The 20,005-nt window shown below is 43.0% G+C and overlaps 1 protein-coding gene across 4 annotated transcripts in view; it reads left to right on the top strand.

Annotated features, from left to right (window-relative positions):
• The window catches only part of PDXK (pyridoxal kinase), a 76,042-nt gene that overhangs the window by 25,982 nt on the left and 30,055 nt on the right, over positions 1–20,005 (top strand). For all 4 annotated transcript variants that reach the window (XM_026674030.2, XM_087967562.1, XM_087967563.1 and 1 more), the window contains exon 3: positions 8,860–8,964. In XM_026674030.2, coding sequence (XP_026529815.1) covers positions 8,860–8,964 — 105 coding nt within the window. The remainder of the gene's footprint in view (positions 1–8,859; positions 8,965–20,005) is intronic.

The raw sequence follows: 20,005 nt of genomic DNA on the forward strand, positions 1-20,005 counted from the left end.
ATGGCAAACATTAGTTATCATGCTCCTAGATTACTAGCTAGTTATTATTTACCCATTTGATATTTTAACAGCAAAAAGTTTAGTCCACAAGGGCTGGTAGTATGATTCTAAAATCCTGTCTTTTAAGAAAAGCAAAAGTAGTAGAGATTGACCAAGTATGGCGATTATTTCACTTGCAATTCTCCCCCCCACACCCCAATTTCTCCTTAGCCATAATCCCTTCTCTTTCACCTATTTAAAGTTGAGACATATGCAACATTTTCCCTATATTTTCTTTTATCAAGCTAACCTTAATATGTATTGATTAGTAGTAATTGGTTTTAGTGGCATCATCAGGGTTTATTTAAGGTAAAATATGTTGATTTAACTGATTAGGGTTAATCAGAGTTCCCCAAAGTGATCAATATTGATCTCCAAGGATCTGTTGCACTATCCAAGATTATTATTGTTATGGTTGGTTGCGCATTCAGCCAGATGTTAGACTGGATTTCACATTTTTGCCTACCTATCAAGCCTTTCCCAAGGACCTGTGAGAGGCAGTTGTTTTTGATAGTAAAGCTGCATTTTTCAGTTGATTGATGATGCTTTTGACAATGCCGGTAGTCTTCAAATGATGCTCCACATATTTAGACATTGCACTCAAGATGCTTATTACTATTGGTATTATTTTTTATTTTTTCCCCATAGTATTCTACTTATTTGCAGGTATTTGTATTTTGGGGTGTACCTTGTGAATAATAATAATAATAATAATAATAATAATAATAATAATAATAATAATAATAATAATAATAATAATAATAATAGTGGCATTATTAGTATTATGGGGGTCAAAGAACAATCTGAAATCTCATTAAGAAATCAGAGAGTTGAATCATTAGAGGACCCCTGGATTAGGCAATATTTCATATATATGAATACAGGTAGTCCTCAACTTATGATCACAATTGGCAGTATAATTTTTGTTGGTAAGCAAAGCAGTTGTTAAATGAGTTGTGTCCAATTTTATTATCTTTTTTACCATGGTTGTTAAGCAAATTATTGCAGTTGTTAAGTGAATCATGCAATTGTTAAGCAAATCTGGCTTTCCCATATTACTTTGTATGTAGGAAGTCAGCTGGGAAAGTCACAGATAGCGACCATATGACACCACAATGCTGCAACCTTTGTAATACATGCCAGTTGTCAAGCGCCCAAATTTTGATCACAAAGACTGTGGGGATGCTGCAATGCGTTTTAAGTGCAAATACCAGGTCTAAAGTCACTATTTTTATTCCATTGTAATTTCAAATGGTTGCTAGATGAATAGTTGTGAGTAAAGTACAGTCTTTGTGTATTTTTCTTTTCTAAATATAAGAGCACAATAAAGTAACTTTGTCACTTTGATCAGGCTTATACAACTATACAATAGAATTCAGAGGCTACAGTATTAATTGAAATTTTCTCTGACTTTACCTTATAGAGTAGTTTAGCCAAAGTATTTTCCAGACTCCAGAGCTCTATCTGCTTCAATTGAAAATGTAAAAGTAAATGCAAACTACTTCTGTTGTTAATTAAGCAAAACTGTCTGTCCACATTAAATTAAGGAAAATGTAAGTAAAATGCAAAGGATAAATTTATCTTTCCTGAGGGGTAAGAGCAGAATGTTGAATGTTTCCATAGATAAAACATTAGCGTGCTGACCCACTTCTTGCTTACCCAGTGCTTTCTATTGTTCACAGTATGCTACTGTACTGTGTCCTTGAATGCCTTGGAGCATTTCTTTCTTCCCTCCCAATGTTTATTCGTAAGTATTCTTGGCACAACTGATGGGTGCATCTTTGAACTTTTGTACTGTCAGGACCTGTAATGCAAATACTTTAATAAGAAGGGGTCAAAGAAATCTAGTGATTGAATTTGGTTCAAAAACTATGGCGAATAATTATCATTATGAGCTGATGGATTTCATGCCTCATAAAATTTGAAAAACCCTTCCCTTTGCTTTCAGTTTGGAATATGGCAGACTTTCCAATTCCATTTTTTAAAAACTCCAAAGTATAACAGTGTTAACAGAATATTAATGTTGATTTATTTTCATCTGCAAAAATAAATACATTGGGTGAGAAAGTAATGGATCATCACCTACAAACATTTCCGACCATTATTCAACAATATTAGTAGTGGTCCTGGGTTGAAATGCATGAAACTATTTCAGAGGCTACAGCATCAAACAAAGATTTACTGAACTCATCTGATCTGCCTGCACTCATTATAAAAGGAGTGATCGCATGTGGAGTTAGCATATCAGTAATGGTAAAAGCTACTGGCTTCCATCCAGCAACACTCCAAAATATAGGCAGGGCTCCTTCACCACAAAAGTGGCCTTTCTGTCTGTAAGTAGTTTAATCAATGCACTATTAAAACTCTCATGTCTGTCTGCATGTAATCTTTAACTGGGAAGAACAGTGCATCACAGAGGAACAATTTTTGAATTCAGGTACCTCAAAAATACAGGGAACAGGTACATCCTGTATCTCAAACCCAAAAAATGATAGGCCTTACCCATTGTCAGAAGAATGGGTAAGGGTTCCAACTCGAGCCGGGGTTGCACAAGAATAAATAAAAATGAGATCCAGACAGCTATGAGCAGTCTACCAGTCTACCGAGCAGGCTGAGCACATAATGTCAACCCACGGGAGCGACCAGGAAGACTGGAGCCCTGGGGTCGACCTCCCTCCATCCACACCAATGCCATGAGAAGATGAAATAGCTGGAAGAGTTGCAGCTTGAGGAGATTCCAGTCTGAGCCAGATGGTCGCTGGGCGTAGGACGCATGGAAGATACTGAGGAGCACACCCCACACAGGTGACTCTCACCAGAGGCTGGCAGGGGGATTATGCCTTGCAGGAAGTGCTCCCACCCCATCACCCCACAGACTGCAGCATAGAAATGCTCCTAGGGGTGAAACTCCCTAAGAAAAATGTCTACTCAATGACCCCGTGAGAGCTGAGAAGTTGCGGGCCTTTATTGACAAGAATCTAAAGCAGGGCTTCATCCAACCAGCTGGGCCACAAGTGTGTTGTTTCATGAGAAAAAGGATGGGTCTCTTCACTTATGCAGGGACTATAAAGGGCTTAACATGGTGTGTGTGGAGAATGTTTATTCGCTGCCTCTAACGAAGGACATAATGGCTTATCTGGTCAAAGGAAAACTCTTTACTAAGCTGGACTTGAGAGAAGCTTATTACAGAGTCTGCATTAAGGAGGGAGATAAGTGGAAAACCACTTTCAATTGCACTTTGGGTTGCTTCCAGTTCAGGGTGCTCCTGTTTGGATTACAAGGGACACCTGCTGTGCTCATGCAATTGATCAATGAGGTGCTGCATGAGGATTTGTACAAGGGGGTCCTGGTTTACCTAGATGACATTCTTATCTACACCAAAACCATGGAGGAACATGTGAAGTTAGTGTGCGCAGTCTTGAAAAAACTCAGGGTTGCTGACCTGTATGCCAAATTATCAAAGTTCGAATTTCACCAGGAAAAAAATTGACTATTTACATTACAACATATCACATGAGAAATGGACCCTAAGAAGGTGCGGGCGGTCATGGAGTGGGTGCCCCCCTCCGCATCAGAAAGCAGTTGCAAAGCTTTTTGGGTTTTGCAAACTTTTATAGACAATTCATCCCCTCCTTTGCTAAAATTGCATTACCCATTACCAATTTCCTGAAGACAAAGGGAGAGGCCAAACCAAAACCTAGCCATCCCCTTGAGTGGACAATGGAACACCAAGCAGCTTTTCAGAAACTTAAGCAGCTATTTGCAGCCGAACCTATACTTAAACACCCCAACACAGATGTCCGCTCTGTAGTCCAGGCTGATGCCAATAACATGGCTGTGGGGGCCCATGCTATTGCAGGCAAACACCACTGGGGTCTTACAACCCTGTGCTTACACCTCTAGGAAATTAACTGAAACTGAAAGGAGATGGGCAATATGGGAGAAGGAAGCATTTGCTGGGCCCTATTGGAGGCATTTCTCAAAGGGGCAAAATACCCTTTTGAGGTGTGGACTGACCTTAAAAACCTGGAAGCCCTAAAAGCACTCCAAAAACTGTCACCCCAAACAAATTTGTTGGGCTCAATATTTTAACCATTTTAATTTTTCCTGGCGCTACCTTCCTGGGGGGAAGAGCTTTATGGCAGATGCTTTGTCTAAGTTGCTCACCATACAATTGTGCTTGGCCAGAAGTAATCCATCCAGTTATCCCTTCCAAGCAGCTAGCTGCCTCAGTGGTAATTAGAGCCCAGGGAAAAACAGACCTTGACCTTCCCAGTGACTTAAGCAAGGAGCTGAAAGGAGCACTGAAAAGTGATGACTGGTTCCTGTTGTACTCAAACAAGTGCACCGTGTGAGGTGACCTGGCTTGGATTGGCACTAAACTATACATTCCTGCCAGTCTCAGGGGGACTATGCTGCCACGGGCCCATGATTCAAAATCTGCTGGGCATTTTGGCTTTGTAAAAACTTTACATCTGGTCCAATGGCAGTGTAAGGTCCTGCCTCTCCTTCCCATTCAAGAAAGCATGGACTCTCGAAACTTTAGCATTTGAAAAGGAAACTTTTATTGAAAGGAAGTGAATGCAGGACCATGCAAAGCAGGGTCTGAGTTCCCCCCAGGCAATTCCATTAAAATAAAGTGGTTAGAATCCCCTCCCCTCAGTCTGATGTTGAATGAGCTAATCCACAGGTGTGAAGATGTTGTGGAAATGGTCATTCTGAGAAAGAGATAAGGAGTCGTTCCCATGCGCTTCTTCTGTGAGGCTTCTGAACTGAGAGAAAACAATGGCCCTCCCCGCTTGTACATTCCCCAAGGTAAGAATAGGTGACAGGGTAAAAGTTATAAACTAGGGAATTACAGGATACATAGGAAACAGGATGAGAGCAATAAGTGAGTAAAAGAATATGTGGTTCCCCATTTGGCCCATCACCCGTAAGCCACTAGACAAGGCACATCAAGCCCATAAAAGACAGTCTGACAAGAAACGAGCTAAACCAAAAAAGTTCCAAGTAGGGGACAGGGTCTTCCTGTCTATGAAGTACTTGCAAACCACCCAGAAATTTAAAAAATGGGGTCCAAGTATGTAGGCCCTTTCCCCATAGTTAGCATTGTCAATCCGGTCACAGTATATTAGAACTACCCAAAATCAAAGAAATCCTGGATTCCAGGAAACATTCAGGGGGGATGAGTCTGCCTACCGAGATGAGATGGGCTGGTTGTTTTTGTGGTGTGGAGACAATAACTTGGTCCTCAACACCAATAAGACCAAGGAGCTTATAGTGGATTATAGAAGGAACAGATCATCCAGCCCTTCCTTATCAATGGAGACCAAGTGGAGCAAGTGGCCAGTTTTAAGTTTCTGGGTGTTACCATAAAAGAGGACCTGATCTGCAGCACTGGTCAAAAGGGCCTAGCAGAGATTATACTACCTGAGATTTCTCAGAAAACAACTGAATGAAAAACTGCTGGTGACCTTCTACCGCTGCACCATAAAGAGCATTTTAACACTGCACTTCTGTATGGTTTGCCAAATTCACAGTAGCAGATAACGTCATTGCCCAATTGGTTGCCTCTCCCTTCTTTGGAAGAGCTTTATAGCTCCTGCTGCCTTAAGAAAGTTCAAAAAAATTCTCAAAGATCCATCTCATCCTGGGAACCCTTTTTTTTTAGAAAAACTCTGGCAGAATAATAAAAACAAGGAAAATAATAGAATAATAAAAACAAGGAAAAATAGGCTGAAAAACAGCTTCTATCCCAGGGCAGTAGCTCTTTTGAATTCCGCTGTATAGTGCAGTATTGGTGCGGTGTTGGGGGTTTTCGGTTCAATGTGGGAAGGGTGAAGGATTTGTGTTTGTGTTTGTGTTTATTTTCATGGTCATGGTGTGCACTGAAGATGGTGTTTGATTTCATTGTACGAGGTGCAATGACAATAAAGTAAAGTAAGTAAGTAAACATAGGGGAAGAGTACAGTATTTGGTGGCCTGGAAACATTTCCCTCCCTCACAGTATGAATACTTGGGACATCTGGGCCCTTAAACTCCTTCAACTATTTCACACGAAATATCCTGACAAACCTTAATGTTATTTTACTCTCCTGTATTGTAGATTGCTTCTATCGTGTCTATTTTGTCTTACGTTTTTTTTTCTTAGGGCTAATATCTCTACTGCAGGAGGGCCCGAATGTCAGCCGGCTCTCCAGCATGGGTTTTCCCTTTGATGCATGCTTGCTATCGGCTGCCATAGTAATGGGGAGGGGGGCATGGCATTTGGGTTTGGGAAGTGAGCTGGTGTGGTAAAGGCCCATGTGAACTAAAAGGGGGATTTGCTCTCAAGAATCACTGCGCTGCTGAGTGGAGTTGTTTATACCCAGTCAAGGCCAACCGTCCTAGAACTCCAGATGGGCGAAAATACTTGAAGATGTGTCACATGACCATTACATGGGATGTGGATTGGACATTCAGCCAGGGTCCCTGGAGTAAGGGATTTGGGGAAACTTTGAACCTGCAACTTTCATGCCTTTTGAATTAGATCTTGCTTTGCTTTCACCGCTATTATTTCAAACTCTGTAAAACTACCATATTTTTTGCACTATAAGATGCTCCAGACCATAAGATGCACCTAGCTTTTGGGAAGGAACACAAGGGAAAAAATCTGCCTCTGCGTCCCAGCAATTTGCCTCCTTGCAGCAAACAGCAAACAACCTGATCAGCTTCAGCACACCTGATTTAGCACAAGCAGCTGATTGGTGGTAGGCTCGGCCTACCAGAATACCACCGATCAGCTGTTCCAGGCTACGGGATCGCCGCCACCTATCACCACCCCCACGCACCCCATTTTCGGCCACCAGCGCTGATCCCTGCCGCCTGGAACAGGCCGAAAACAGGATGTGCAGAGGGAAAAAAATGGGGCACCTGGAGATGGCTGTAGGCAACGGTGATGGGCAGCAGCAATCCCTGCAGCCTGTATCAGCTGATCGGCGGTATTCCGGGAGGCCGATCCAACCACCAATCAGCTGCTTGTGCTAAATCAGGCTGTGCTGAAGCTGACCAGGCTGTTTGCTGCTTCCTACAAGGAGGCAAATTGCTGGGAGGCAGAGGCCGATGGGTGGGGGGCGGCAGGTGGGCTAGGTTTCAGTAACATTCACTCTATAAGACACACAGACATTTCCACTCACTTTTTGGGGGGGAAGGGAGTGCATCTTATAGTACGGAAAATACAGTACCTTTTCTCTACGTCACTGGAGTCAGGAGTTTTCTTTCTTGAGTTTTAAATGGAGGTAGGCATGACAATATATATGTACACTATTAATAGGTGTAGTTTATAACCATACCTTTTGTCTATTTGAAACATCATAAGGGAAGCATCTTTAGGAAGAGTTGATGATGATGATAATTATTGTCATTATACACAGTATACGCATACAACGAAATTCACATAACACCCAGAAACCAGATCCAACACGCACACACACATGACAATCCCCAAACACATCCCACCCTCCAAAGTTCCCCACCCCCTAAAAACACACAAGCATCCCCACAACACACCAAATAATACTGCCCAACAGCTCACAGATGATGGTTCTTAAGTTCATTGTTTAGTGCAATTATAGTGTGGGATGAAAACTGTTCAGAAAACATGTGGTCCGAGTTTAATTGTTTTGTATCTTCTATCAGAAAGCAACAGTTCACAAAGATTGTGAGCAGGATGGGAAGAGTCTCTGAGAATGTTGTGCGACTTCCTCAAACAGCAAGATGCAAAGATGTAATCCAGGGCTGGTAGCTGGAGCCCGATTATATTCTGGGCAGTTTTAATGATTCTCTGTAGAGCTTTTTTGTTCTGCTCCCATCCCATGCAAGGATGCCGTATGTCAGGACACTCTCAATGGTGCTGCGGTAGTGGGACAGAAGTAGATGCTGAGATCTTCCTGAGCATTTTCAGGAAGTACAGCCTCTTCTGTGCCTTCTTCACAAGCTTGTTAGCATTCATAGTCCATGAGAGGTTCTCCAAGATATAAGTGTCCAGAAATTTAAAACTACCAACCCTCTCCACCTCCTCACCATTTATGTACAATGGTAAATGTACGTCTCTCTTCCTCCTGAAGTCAATTATAAGTTCTTTAGTTTTTTTGGTGTTAAGTGTGAGATTATTTTCTTTACACCTCAGTGTCAGCCTTTGTACTTCCTTTCTTTAACCACTGTCGTGTCACCCGCAAATTTGCTAATTGTGTTGGTGTTATACAATGGGATGCAATCATGTGTGTACAAAGAATAAAGGAAGGGGCTTAATATCAGAGTAGAAGAATGGTGAGATCCTATCCTTACTGACTGTGGCCTGTCTGTCAGAAAATCCTTTATCCACAGACAAATCTTCTGAAATAATGACTCAGCTGGTCACAGGTTGTCTGTTGTTTGTTAATGTTAAAATCTAAAGGTTGATCTTTGTCTCAGGTTGTAAAACTGGGCTGGATAATTTATGGTTTCCATAAGGTCCTTGTGTGACTTCTAGAATCTCCTTTTATTGAGTGGCCCAAATGCAGTGATTAAGTAACATTTTCTCCAGCATTAAAAGCTCCCCCACCCCCAGTTTTTCCTTCCCAGTGCCGATGGTTAAAATATTTAATTTACTTTATTTTCCCCCAGGCATTATTGTTATTTTTAGTATAACAATCAAAGCAACAGCTTTATTTGAAGTTTTCAAACTATGTATTTCTGAGTGGCCATTGTTACTTTCATTTCCACTTTGTTGCCTTTAAATGAGATCCATGAAACCAAATACCATATAATAGCACTAAGTTTCTGTTTTCTTTCTTTGTTCAGGTTATAATCATTGGAAGGGACAGGTATTAAATTCAAATGAACTTCATGAACTGTATGAAGGACTGAAATTAAACAATGTGAATCATTACGACTATGTACTTACTGGTAAAGTATTTACTGCTTTGTTTTTTGTAACAGTTTAGTTACAATAATTAAAAAATGAGAAAGATTTAAACTGGAAGAAAATTGATCAATCTTATTGTATATTAACATTTAACTAGGATAAAGGCAAAAAGGGTCCCAAACTAGAGAGGGAGTACATGATCATAAATAGCTTTAACTGTATACTTTCTCTCTGTGGATCATTAATCTGATTTCTACCTCCCTGCAAAAAGTACAACAGTTTGATTAATTTCCTTTTGATTCCTTTCTTGTGATCACTAGTCCTGTTTTAAAACTTGCTAGATGAAATTGATTAATATATTGATTTAATATATTAATATATTGATAAATATTTAATATTAATATATTGATTTCTACAAGAAAAAGAGTGTTTTTATACTTATAGATAACAGGAAAATGTAATTATTTGAGCCTGGAATCATAACCTATAAAGGGTTGCTATGAAGGGCATTGCACAATTGACATTTTTCCCTTCTTTGGTTTCCATGAAAGTTTTGGATATAAATGAATGAGACTGTCCTGTTTCCTGTGGTAGAAATGGATTTTCAGCATAAACAGACCTTTTATTTGGGAGACATTTCTGTTATTTTCCTTGAGGAAAATGTAAGTGAGGAAAATATAAGAATAACTTCACGGGAATTTTGCAAGGTAACTGTTTTCATTTCCTGTAGCTAGCCAGTTAAAGAATTTCTTAAGCTTTCCAAATACTACAACTCTCTAGCTGGAGCTGATGAGCATTAGAGTCCCACAGTATAGTGAAGAGCCACAGAAGATTCTTTAGCATTTAAGAACTTCCCTACCTTAATAAAATTTAAAGAATACCCTACCTTACAAAGTTACATGTTTTTTAATTTTATCAAGAATTTTTACCTCCAATTATTGATTTGTCTTGCTTGAAAGTATGTATAATTTCAGGTCGATTTGAAAATAGTGCCTTTATTTTTTGGTTACTATGTGCAACTCGATTGTTTTGGTAGCTGATCTTAATGAAGCAAAACCATTCAAAAATTAATACTTCTGTTCAGTTAATATATATATGCTCAATGTATATACAATATCTACATTAAGTCCTTAAGTGTGGCAGCATAGGTAATGTAATTGCATCCATATGAACTAATTGCACTTGTAGATTAATTCTGGTGGGAATGGGATAGAAATTGTGTATCCATCCAAGCTCTTTTTGATCCCTTGGTGGCTTTCATTACCATCAATCATAGTATATTTCTAGACTGACTTCAATGCTTAAAAATAGAAGGTACAATGTTACATTGATTCCTGTCCTTCCTTCATGTCTATATCTACTCCATATTTGGGGGTGGGGGGAATGATGCAGCCCAACATCCTTTCATTATGTGGATCCCCAGGTTCTATTGCTCTTATTTAACATCTACATGAAGTCACACAATGAGATCATCAGTCAGTATGAAATCAGATATCATTAATGGATCTGCATGGATCTGTATCCTTAGTTGCTGTCTAGGTTCTTTCCCAGTGTCAGGAGTCTGTGGGAGTCTGAATGGAAAATAATAGGTTTTAGCTCAGACCTAGCAAGGATGAGTGGCTGTGGGTTTGGGGATCTGGAAACTCTCGCCTTTGGTTCTATATGAAGTTAAACTTCCCAAAACAAAAGTATTTTAGGAGGCCTTTGGCATCAAGGTAGAAACTGGGACTCCAAGCAAACATCTAGCAAGAACTTGCTCACTTCAACCAAGTTGTTCCTCCACCATCTTACCTCTAATGTTGCCCTTTTCTAGATAAGTGGTCTTCTGCTCAGAATCACAACATTGACACAGCAAAAAAGCCAAAGCTATAGAATATTTGGGTGATTATTCATGTACAATACTAAAAAGATGTTATTAGAATCATGGAATGCTACTGGCCTTCAATTCTTTGTTCTTTTTTCCTGTACTTTTTATATTACATACTGAAACAGCTACTATTCATTATTGATTGTGCAGGTTTTGCCTCACATTATCATCTCATAAACTGGGAAATTGAAAATGAAGGTTGCACAGTGCACAGTATTGTAAAAGTTTTCCTTGTAGCATCTAATACAAATAGAATAAAAATGAAATCTTTTCAAAAAGATATTTTTATCAAAATAAAGAATAGCCACATCTCCCTATTTCTTATAGTAAATTGTGTTGTAGTTCTCCCATGAGCTGTTCAGAGCATCCAGTAGTGGGAGGTGCTTCAGTCTCTGCATGTCTAGGCTGGGCTTAATTTGTGGAACGCTCCTCCTCCTCCACAGGACTCCTCCCCAGCGTTCCCCAGTTTTGGCTTAGCCTCGTTGAGGATAGGCAGTGCTTTTTGTTCCTCCTTGGCCGAAACAGGAGAATTATTCAGCAGGTTTGGAAATAGTCCAGTTTGTTTTTTCAGGCTTTTAGCCTCCAAGTCACATTATGATCTCCCGACATTAGCTCTCTCCAGCTGGCCGTCAGAAATCATTTGCATTTTCGGGCAGTGCTGTTTCGCACCCCGAAGTGGTGGGCGGCTACAGCATTGCTCCGAGCTCCCCCTCAACTGCTTGTTCTACCCCCTGCCATTGTGATTCCACATTGCCTTTTTCTACATCGGCAATAGCGGCGTGGGCGTTTTCGCCCTCATCCGAGTCGTATCGTTTGAATTTTCCGTTCAGAACGCCGTCTTGGTGTGGAAAGCATAAAAACTTAATTCTTTCCACCCCTTTCCCAGCCGTTTTTTTAGCCACAAGGAGTAGCCGTCGGAGGCATTTCTCCACGCGGCGGGAGTTTGTTGCTGGGAAGCGCGCACGCACCAAAAGTAATGGCCATTGTTTTGCTTTTGTTTTAAAGACCACAAGGCTGCGCTATTTGTAACTCGAGCTGTGTGAGGTAGTTTTCCTTCCCGATCAGAGGTTTTTCTTCAGATAACCTAAGGAATTATTACACCTCATTTTCTTATTAGATTCAAGGCCATCTGTGCATTATTGTTGGCTTAACCCTCACAGCTTTACCCACCCAGAGGCACAACAGTGAGCACCCAGGCCCGTGTCCACCTGTGCAGGGAAGCTGTTGAAGGCCTCTCTTTATTATCTTGGCCTTTTCAGGCGTTCTTAATTTGGCTGTTTGGATATTCACTATATCAAGCTGTTTTTCTATTAATTTAGATATATATATTTATATCTATATATATTGGTGATTATCATTCACTCCAATAATAATAATAATAATAATAACAATAATAACAATAATAACAATAATAACAATAATAACAATAATAACAATAATAATAATAAATTCAGTATTAATATCTTAATAATGAAAAATATTATTACTGTGATACAACTCATAAGAAGAAGGGGATAAGATATTATCAGGGCAACCGGTCCCTTCTTGGATCAGGCCCCTGGGCGTGCCAACCACCTCCACAGTATTGCTTTGAATAATGAGCATACTGCATTTCTTTCAATCAAAATGGCAGGCTGTAGTAGCTCTCAGACCTCAACATCAAGGGTCAAAGCTAAATCTCAACACAAATCTAAGCAGACAAAAGGTCATTCTAAAGCTTCAGAAAAGGATGCCAACAGGCACCATAAAGCCTTAGAAAAGCAAATAGATAGGTGTGCAAGGGAGGCACACAGGACCTCACAGGACTTTCCGCCCCCCCAGTCCAGGACCATCTACCTCTTCCCACCCCCCTCCTCCCCTAGATCTCTCCCTCTCATCCAGACGCAGCTTGGTTCCCCAGAGTCAACAGGCCCAGTTACCTGGAACAACAACCACGCGAAGGGCTCCTGAAGCTACATTCACTCCAACGGCTGCCACTCTTCGACAGGACGACATTCTTCCAGAGGAAGTTCCAGAGAGGATGAAGGCGTGGATGGAGCTGGCAATCTGCCAGGAAATTGCAGCAGGTCTTCAACACGCAGTCTGACCAGGGAACATCCTGTAACCACTGATTATGATTCTCCATCACTAAGGTCGTTGACCAGATCGGAGCAGCACTATGACCAGGTACAGTTACAGGGGAAAGCGCCCCTCCAAGGGCCGATGAAGGAGGAGGAGGAGGAGGAGGAGGAGGAGGTGGAAGAAGTGGATCAAATTGATCAAATGGAACAGATTGAATCAGGATCAATACATGACAGTGACCTGGCCCTCTCAGAAGCGGACCCCTTAGAAAGGGGGATGTCTGAGGAGGGCCTTGTTCCTGATCAACCTGTACTTACAGGCTTATTCCACCCACAACTCTTGTTTAAGGCAAAAAACATTGCACAACTGAACAAGTCAGCCCCTTCTATCACTCCAACTCCTTCAGAAGAGGGACCAGGAGATCTAATTTTGAACCAACCGGTAGTCGAGGCAGATGTGATTCCAGTTCCTGACATGTTTTCAGAGCTGGTACAGAAACAGTGGGCATCTGCAGCAATGTACCCTGCCCCCACAGGATATGACAGGAAATATTTTAATTTGGCCCCTGATTTCTCAAAATTGTTGAATACTCCCGAGGTAGACGAACCTATAGTGGGATTAGCATCCTCGTCCTCCATTCCCAGTGAAGTGCTGGAGGCATTAAAGCCGGAGGAAAAACGGGCCAAGCTAGCCCTACGCAGGGCCCATCAGTCTGATGCGTGGGCCATCAGAGCGGCCATGGCTGCTTCCTTCTTTACCCGTTCTTCTCTCAGGTGGCTCCATCTCTTACGGGAGCATGTCCCTAATTCCAACATTAGAGCGCACCAAGATATTGCAAAACTTATAGCAGCCGCTGAATTCTCAGCTGACGCAACTTATCATGCGGTCAAGTTTTCAGCCAGGGCCATTACTTCACATGTCACAGCACGACTCTTACTATGGTTAAAACATTGGCAAGTGGACATTAAGCACAAATGCAAGCTGGCTTCATCTCCTATTGCGGGAGACAGACTGTTTGGCCCTGCCCTCGACCCGCTGCTAATCGAAAACCGAAACAAAAAGAAAATTCTACCTCCCCTTTTTCGGAAGTCAGATTTGGAGGGGATCCTTTTGGCCCTTTTATCAGGGACCTTTCTCACCCAGATACCAGAGACCCCCATCATTCAGACCAGGGCAGCAGCCAGAGAGGTCTGACTTCGGGGATAGGAACAGAAGGGGTGGCCAATCCAAGAGATCCTTTCGAGGAGCAGGAAATAGGTCCTTCCGGCATCCAAGATAACTCCCTGGACCCGACTCCCATTGGTGGATGCCTTAAATTATTCACGGACCAATGGGACTCCTCAACGTCTGATTCCTGGGTCAGAGACACGATCAGATTTGGCCTTGCGCTGGAGTTTCAATCCACTCCCCCAGACTTCTTTATGTCGTGCCCACTTTTCAGAGATCCAGTTAAACGCAATCTTATGGAAACAGCTATCCAACATCTACTGGACATATGAGCCATCCAATCAGTAGCTACCAACCAACGAGGGCGAGGTTTCTATTCATATCTTTTTGTTGTTCCCAAAAGTTCGGGGGGGTGGAGAGCAATATTATATCTGAAGCATCTTAACTGTTTCTTAGTATATTGCAAAATGCACACCCTGCAATCTATCTTACTTGGCATCAGAAAACGTGATGTCCTTACATCTATAGATCTGATGGAGGCATACCTACATATTTCTATTCGGCCTTTCCACTATACATTTTTGAGATTCTGTTATAACAACCACGATTTCGAATATGTGGCCCTTCCTTTCGGACTAGCCTCTGCCCCTAGGAGCTTCACAAAGGTTCTCGCAGCTCTCACTGCTCATCTCCGAGGTATCCCTGTATGACTCCAGTGTTACCTTGATGACATATTAATTTTGTCATATTCCCATCATCAAGCAGTCAGAGGTACTCAGACCACATTACAATCCCTACATTATGAACCCTACACGGGTTCTCAATCAATTGGAAAAAGAGTCATTTAACACCTTCGACTCGATTAATCCATCTGGGGGCAGTCATAGATACAGTGGAAGGCAAAGTTTTCCTGTCACCAGATAGGCAAAACAGCGTTCATCAATTAGTTAAGGAGATCAGGGTTCATAAGAGGGTGTCCCTAGCTGATCTATCAAAATTGTTAGGCAAGATGATCTTATATGTATCTATCATTCCTTGGGCCCGGCTCCACATTAGATCCCTCCAGTGGTTCCTGCTCCCGTATCAGCGCTCTGGCCGAAGCAACTCCAAATACAAGGTCAAGGTACCATCAAAGTTCCTCATATCTCTCCACTGATGGACCAAACCAGTCATCAACAGAGGTTGCCTCTTCAAAGAGCTCCACAGACTTACCATCATCACTGATGCCAGCCTGTTTGGATGGGGAGCTCACTTTCAATTGCTCACAGCCCAAGGCCGCTGGTCCTCCATAGAACAGTTGTGCAGCATAAACTGGTTGGAGCTTCAAGCAGTATACCTGGCTCTCTGCAGCTTCCTTCCACAGGTACGCAATCAACACATACTAATATTGACCGACAATGTAACAGCAAAAGCTCACATAAACAAACCAGGGGGCACACAGTCGAAACACCTTATGCGGGAAGTGGAGTGCTTGTGTCGTTGGGCGGAGAACAACCTGCTTTCTATCAGAGCAAAGCACATTTCGGGCCTTTCGAATACACAGGCAGACTGGCTAAGCAGGGCCATGATCGATCAATTGGAGTGGCACCTCCACCCGACCCTGTTTCAAGAGGCGGTCAGGAGATTCGGGCACCTGGTAGTAGACATGTTCGCTTCCCCCCTCAACTCTCAGCTCCCCAGATTCATTTCCAGGTACCCCTCGCAAGGAGCGGAGAACTTCAACGCGCTCCGCTGCCTTTGGCCCCAGAGTCTTCTGTACGCATTCCCACCACTTCCACTGATCCCCATCATCCAGAAGCTGCTTGGACGCGAGGGCGGAGCTGCTGCTAGTAGCTCTTTACTGGCCCAGATGGCCGTGGTTTGCAGACCTCCGCAGTCTATCTTTATCAACACCATGGAGAATTCCGCCGGACAGGGTTTTGCTAACCCAGGGACCCCTTCAACATCCGGACCCTCAATGGTTACACCTGACCATCTGGAAGTTGAGTGGAGACATCTGAAGAGCAAAAAGTTTTCCAACAGAGTTATTGCCACCATCCAAGCTGCCAGACGCCCCTCAACAACCTGCATTTACAATGCCACGTGGTCCAGTTTCTGCAAATGGTGTACTAAGTCTCACATTGATCCCATCTCTCCATCAGTGGCTCAAATCCTAGAGTTTTTACAAGAGGGATTTGACAAGGTATTATCACCTAATACGTTGAAAAGACAGGTCGCAGCCTTGACAACAGTTGTCACTTGTGAGGGTCTACTGTCTCTTTCTCATCACCCACGCATATGGAGTTTCCTTCGGGGAGCCACAAATTTACACCCGCCAGTGGTTCTCCGTTATCCCACTTGGGACCTTAACAAGGTCCTCGTTGCACTCACTAAGTACCCTTTCGAACCCTTGAAATCGTCAGGTCTCCAATTTCTGATGTATAAAGTAGTTTTCCTTGTAGCGATCACTTCCGCTCGTCGTATTTTGGAACTGGCAGCTTTGTCAATCAGACAAGACCTTTGCATCTTTCATTCTGACTGGGTAGTCCTTCATCCTGATCCTATGTTTATACCCAAAATTATTTCGGCTTTTCACAGGGCACAAGAGCTGATACTTCCTAATTTCTGTCCCTGGCCATCCCAATGGATGGAACTACAGTCACATCGGCTTGATGTGAGATGAGCATTGTGAATATATATTCACCGCACAGTGACTTTCAGAAAAACGGAAGCCTTATTTGTGTCATTTCAGCCCAACACTCAGGGATGCAAGGCCTCATCTTCCACAATAGGCCGTTGTCTCTGGGCCACGATAGCGAAAACGTATCAGACTCAATTACTACAGGTACCCAGAGGCATAACAGCTCATTCAACAAGGAGCGCCACAAAATCAGCAGCATGGGCCATGCAGGCACCAATAACTGAAATTTGTCGAGCCGCAACCTGGGCCTCTCCATCGCCCTTCATTAGGCATTATAATGAAGTGTTTGCATCCGCTGAGGCCTCCTTTGGCAGAAGAGTTCTGCAATGGGTCCACAGGGACCAGGAGGGGAGTCCAAGCCAGACGGAGTCCCTCCTGTAGGACAGGCCAAGTTTGGTATGTCCCACTACTGGATGCTCTGAGCAGCTCATGGGAGAAAGGGCGTTGGTACTTACCTGACACGCCCGTTCTCTTTGAGCTGTGAAGAGCATCCAGCCCCACCCCTTTTTCCATCTGGTGGGGTCCTGTTTCAGCCAATGAATTGTTAGGGCATTGAGGGTGAGGGTGTTTATTTCTCTCGTCTTCGCCAAAACTGGGGAACGCTGGGGAGGAGTCCCGTGGAGGAGAAGGATCATTCCACAAATTAAGCCCAGCCTAGACATGCAGAGACTGAAGGACCTCCCACTACTGGATGCTCTTCACAGCTAAAAGAGAACGGGCTTGTCAGGTAAGTACCAACGCCCTTTCTCATCAGTCTTTCTTATAATATATACTGTAGATGCGTACTTAATTTGAATTAAAGAGGAATCTATTTTAATATCTTTTTCCAATAAAGTCATGAATAATATGTCTTGTATTTCTGTATTGGCTCATTTTAACAGGCAAGTATCGTGGACTTTATCTGAAAAAAAAGTAAAACATATTGGGTAATAGTTTGGGAAAAATTGTGGGTAAATAATTAGCCACAATCCTAAACTTGCAAAGATGCCATGTTAACTAATCTCAAAGGAATAGTTACCTATAAGTGAAAGGTATAAAGGTCATCCTGCTATATGTGCTTTGGTTTCATGAAACATTTGTCTTTAATTTATCCAAGGCAGAAAAGCTGGTCACATCCACTTTATTCAGAAGAGGGGTAAAAAAAGGGTAGGGGAAGGATCCAAAAGAAGAATCCCATGCCCAAAGCTCTGGTAGAGTGAAAAAAGAAGGGTTACCTTTTTCTTAAATCCCTTCCATTTGAAAGATTGCCATTTGGAAGGAAACATCCCGCACAATACAAATATTATGCATTGTCCCTCCTTTCCAGGACACGGAAGGACTTTCAGTTACAGCTTCTCTAAGAATATCCTGGTGTTCTTATTTTGGCTGTCTCTGATCCTGGAAAGGCAACCATGGTGCACAGAGGGGCCTTGAAAAACTGGATCTCGTTCAAAAAAGGCAGACTTGTTTTTCCACCCCTTGCCTGAATTTGCAGCCCCACTCTTTACCTTGTAGTGTGTCTCATTGTGGTTAGCAGAATTTAACTCTAGGTAGGTCATTGTCAATATATTTAATCAACCTTTTAGAGCCCCCATTGAATATGCCATAGGTGACTCCATACATAAATCATTGGCTCCCTAATTATATTCCTTATAATTTAAGTGGAGAATAAGATTGAAAAGATTCAGATTCTATACAGTACTAGGTTAGTACACTATTTTGCATAACCCAGTAAGTCATAAACCATGACTTACAAGCTATAGGTAATTCTCAAGTTATGACAGTTCATTTAGCGACCGTGCAAAGTTGCGACATAACCACCACTACTCCAAGTACTTATGACACAGTCCAGAGGTTACGAATGTTGCAGCACCATGGCAGTCATTCCTCCTTAAGAAAAACCACAGAGCACTGCAACATTCACCTGCCTATTCCTCCCCACCCACCTGCTGGGCTTCCACAGGGAGGCCTGCGGAGACCCACTTATCTGGCAAACATCTAGTGAGCTGTCTCCTCTCCATCCTCCCTGCTGCGGTTTCCTTGCTTGCTCCTGGTGCTCCAAAAGTGGAGCGGTGAGAGCAGAGGGAGAGTACTACACTTCTGGAGTGGCCGGCAGCCTCAGCGAGCCTCCTCCTAAGGTTTCCAGCCTCCGCACAGAAAAGCATTTGCATGCCTGCGGGAGACTTTGGGGCAGCGAAATCGCGATTTCACCATCTCAAAGCACCCCATTGGCACTCATTTTTACCCAGACTGGAAGCTTTGTTTACATGCTGATGGGATGCCTTGAGGTGGCGAAATCGTGCCGCCTCAAAACGCCCTCGGCATGCAAACACTTTTCGCTCGGAGACGGAAGCCTTCCGGGGGCCATGATCTCCCACAACTTCAAGCACCCATCTGCTTTTGCAGAGAATGGGTGCCTGAAGTCCGGCAATATAAAGGCACCCAGAAGCTTCCAGTCTGTGTCTGAAAAGTATTTGCGTGCCAAGGGGAGACTTGAAGCAAGACAGTTTTGCTGTCCCAAAGCCTCCCATTGGCTTGCAAACGCTTTTCTGCACCATGACTGGAAACCTTTGGAGGAGATTCAGCAAAGCTGCCCACTATTCCAGAATTGGCAGCTGCCTCGGTGAGTCAGAGAAGCCGAGCAGGGCACGCGTGTCCTGCTCTCCCTATGCTTCTCACTGCTCCACTTTTGGAGCGCCAGGAGCAGGCAAAGAAACTGTGGCAGAGAGGCTGGAGAGGAGGCACCTCGCCAGATCTTTGCAAGGTAAGTGAGTCTCCACAGGCCTAACTGCGTGAATCAAGATAAAAATAAGAATATTATCGCTGGCACTATGTTATTCACACAAACAAAGAAATCAGCATGATTCAGCTAATCTATACATGAGCTGGCCAAAAGACTATTTTGCTGCTTGGGGTGTAACACTGTACTGGCTTTCCACCAAAGAAGAAAATATGCATGGGAGCACAGCTTGGAGGTTGATATGAGAATCTATATATGCATGTTAGTTTATTAATCTAGAACTGGGAACATCATTGCATATCCATTGCTATATAGCAGTGGTGGCTTACCCTTTTGGGCTCCTGTGCCAAAAATTGTGTGCGCATCAACGCGCGTGCATTCGCATGCCAGCACCCAGAATGCAATGCGCGCCCCCTCTCCATGTGCATGCGCATGCAATCCCCACCCCCACCCCTTTACCTGCACTGCGCCTCACAGCTGATTTTTTCGGCCTCCCAGAGGCTTGAAAAAAGCCTCTGCAAAGCTTTTCAGGCCGAATTAAAAGCCTCTGCAAAGCTTGCAGGCTTTTTCCAAGCCTCTGGGAGGCCG

Source organism: Notechis scutatus, chromosome 5 (assembly GCF_049901735.1).
Source record: "Notechis scutatus isolate UNSWTSFEM ecotype Mainland chromosome 5, rNotScu1.2, whole genome shotgun sequence".
Lineage (NCBI taxonomy): Eukaryota > Metazoa > Chordata > Lepidosauria > Squamata > Elapidae > Notechis > Notechis scutatus.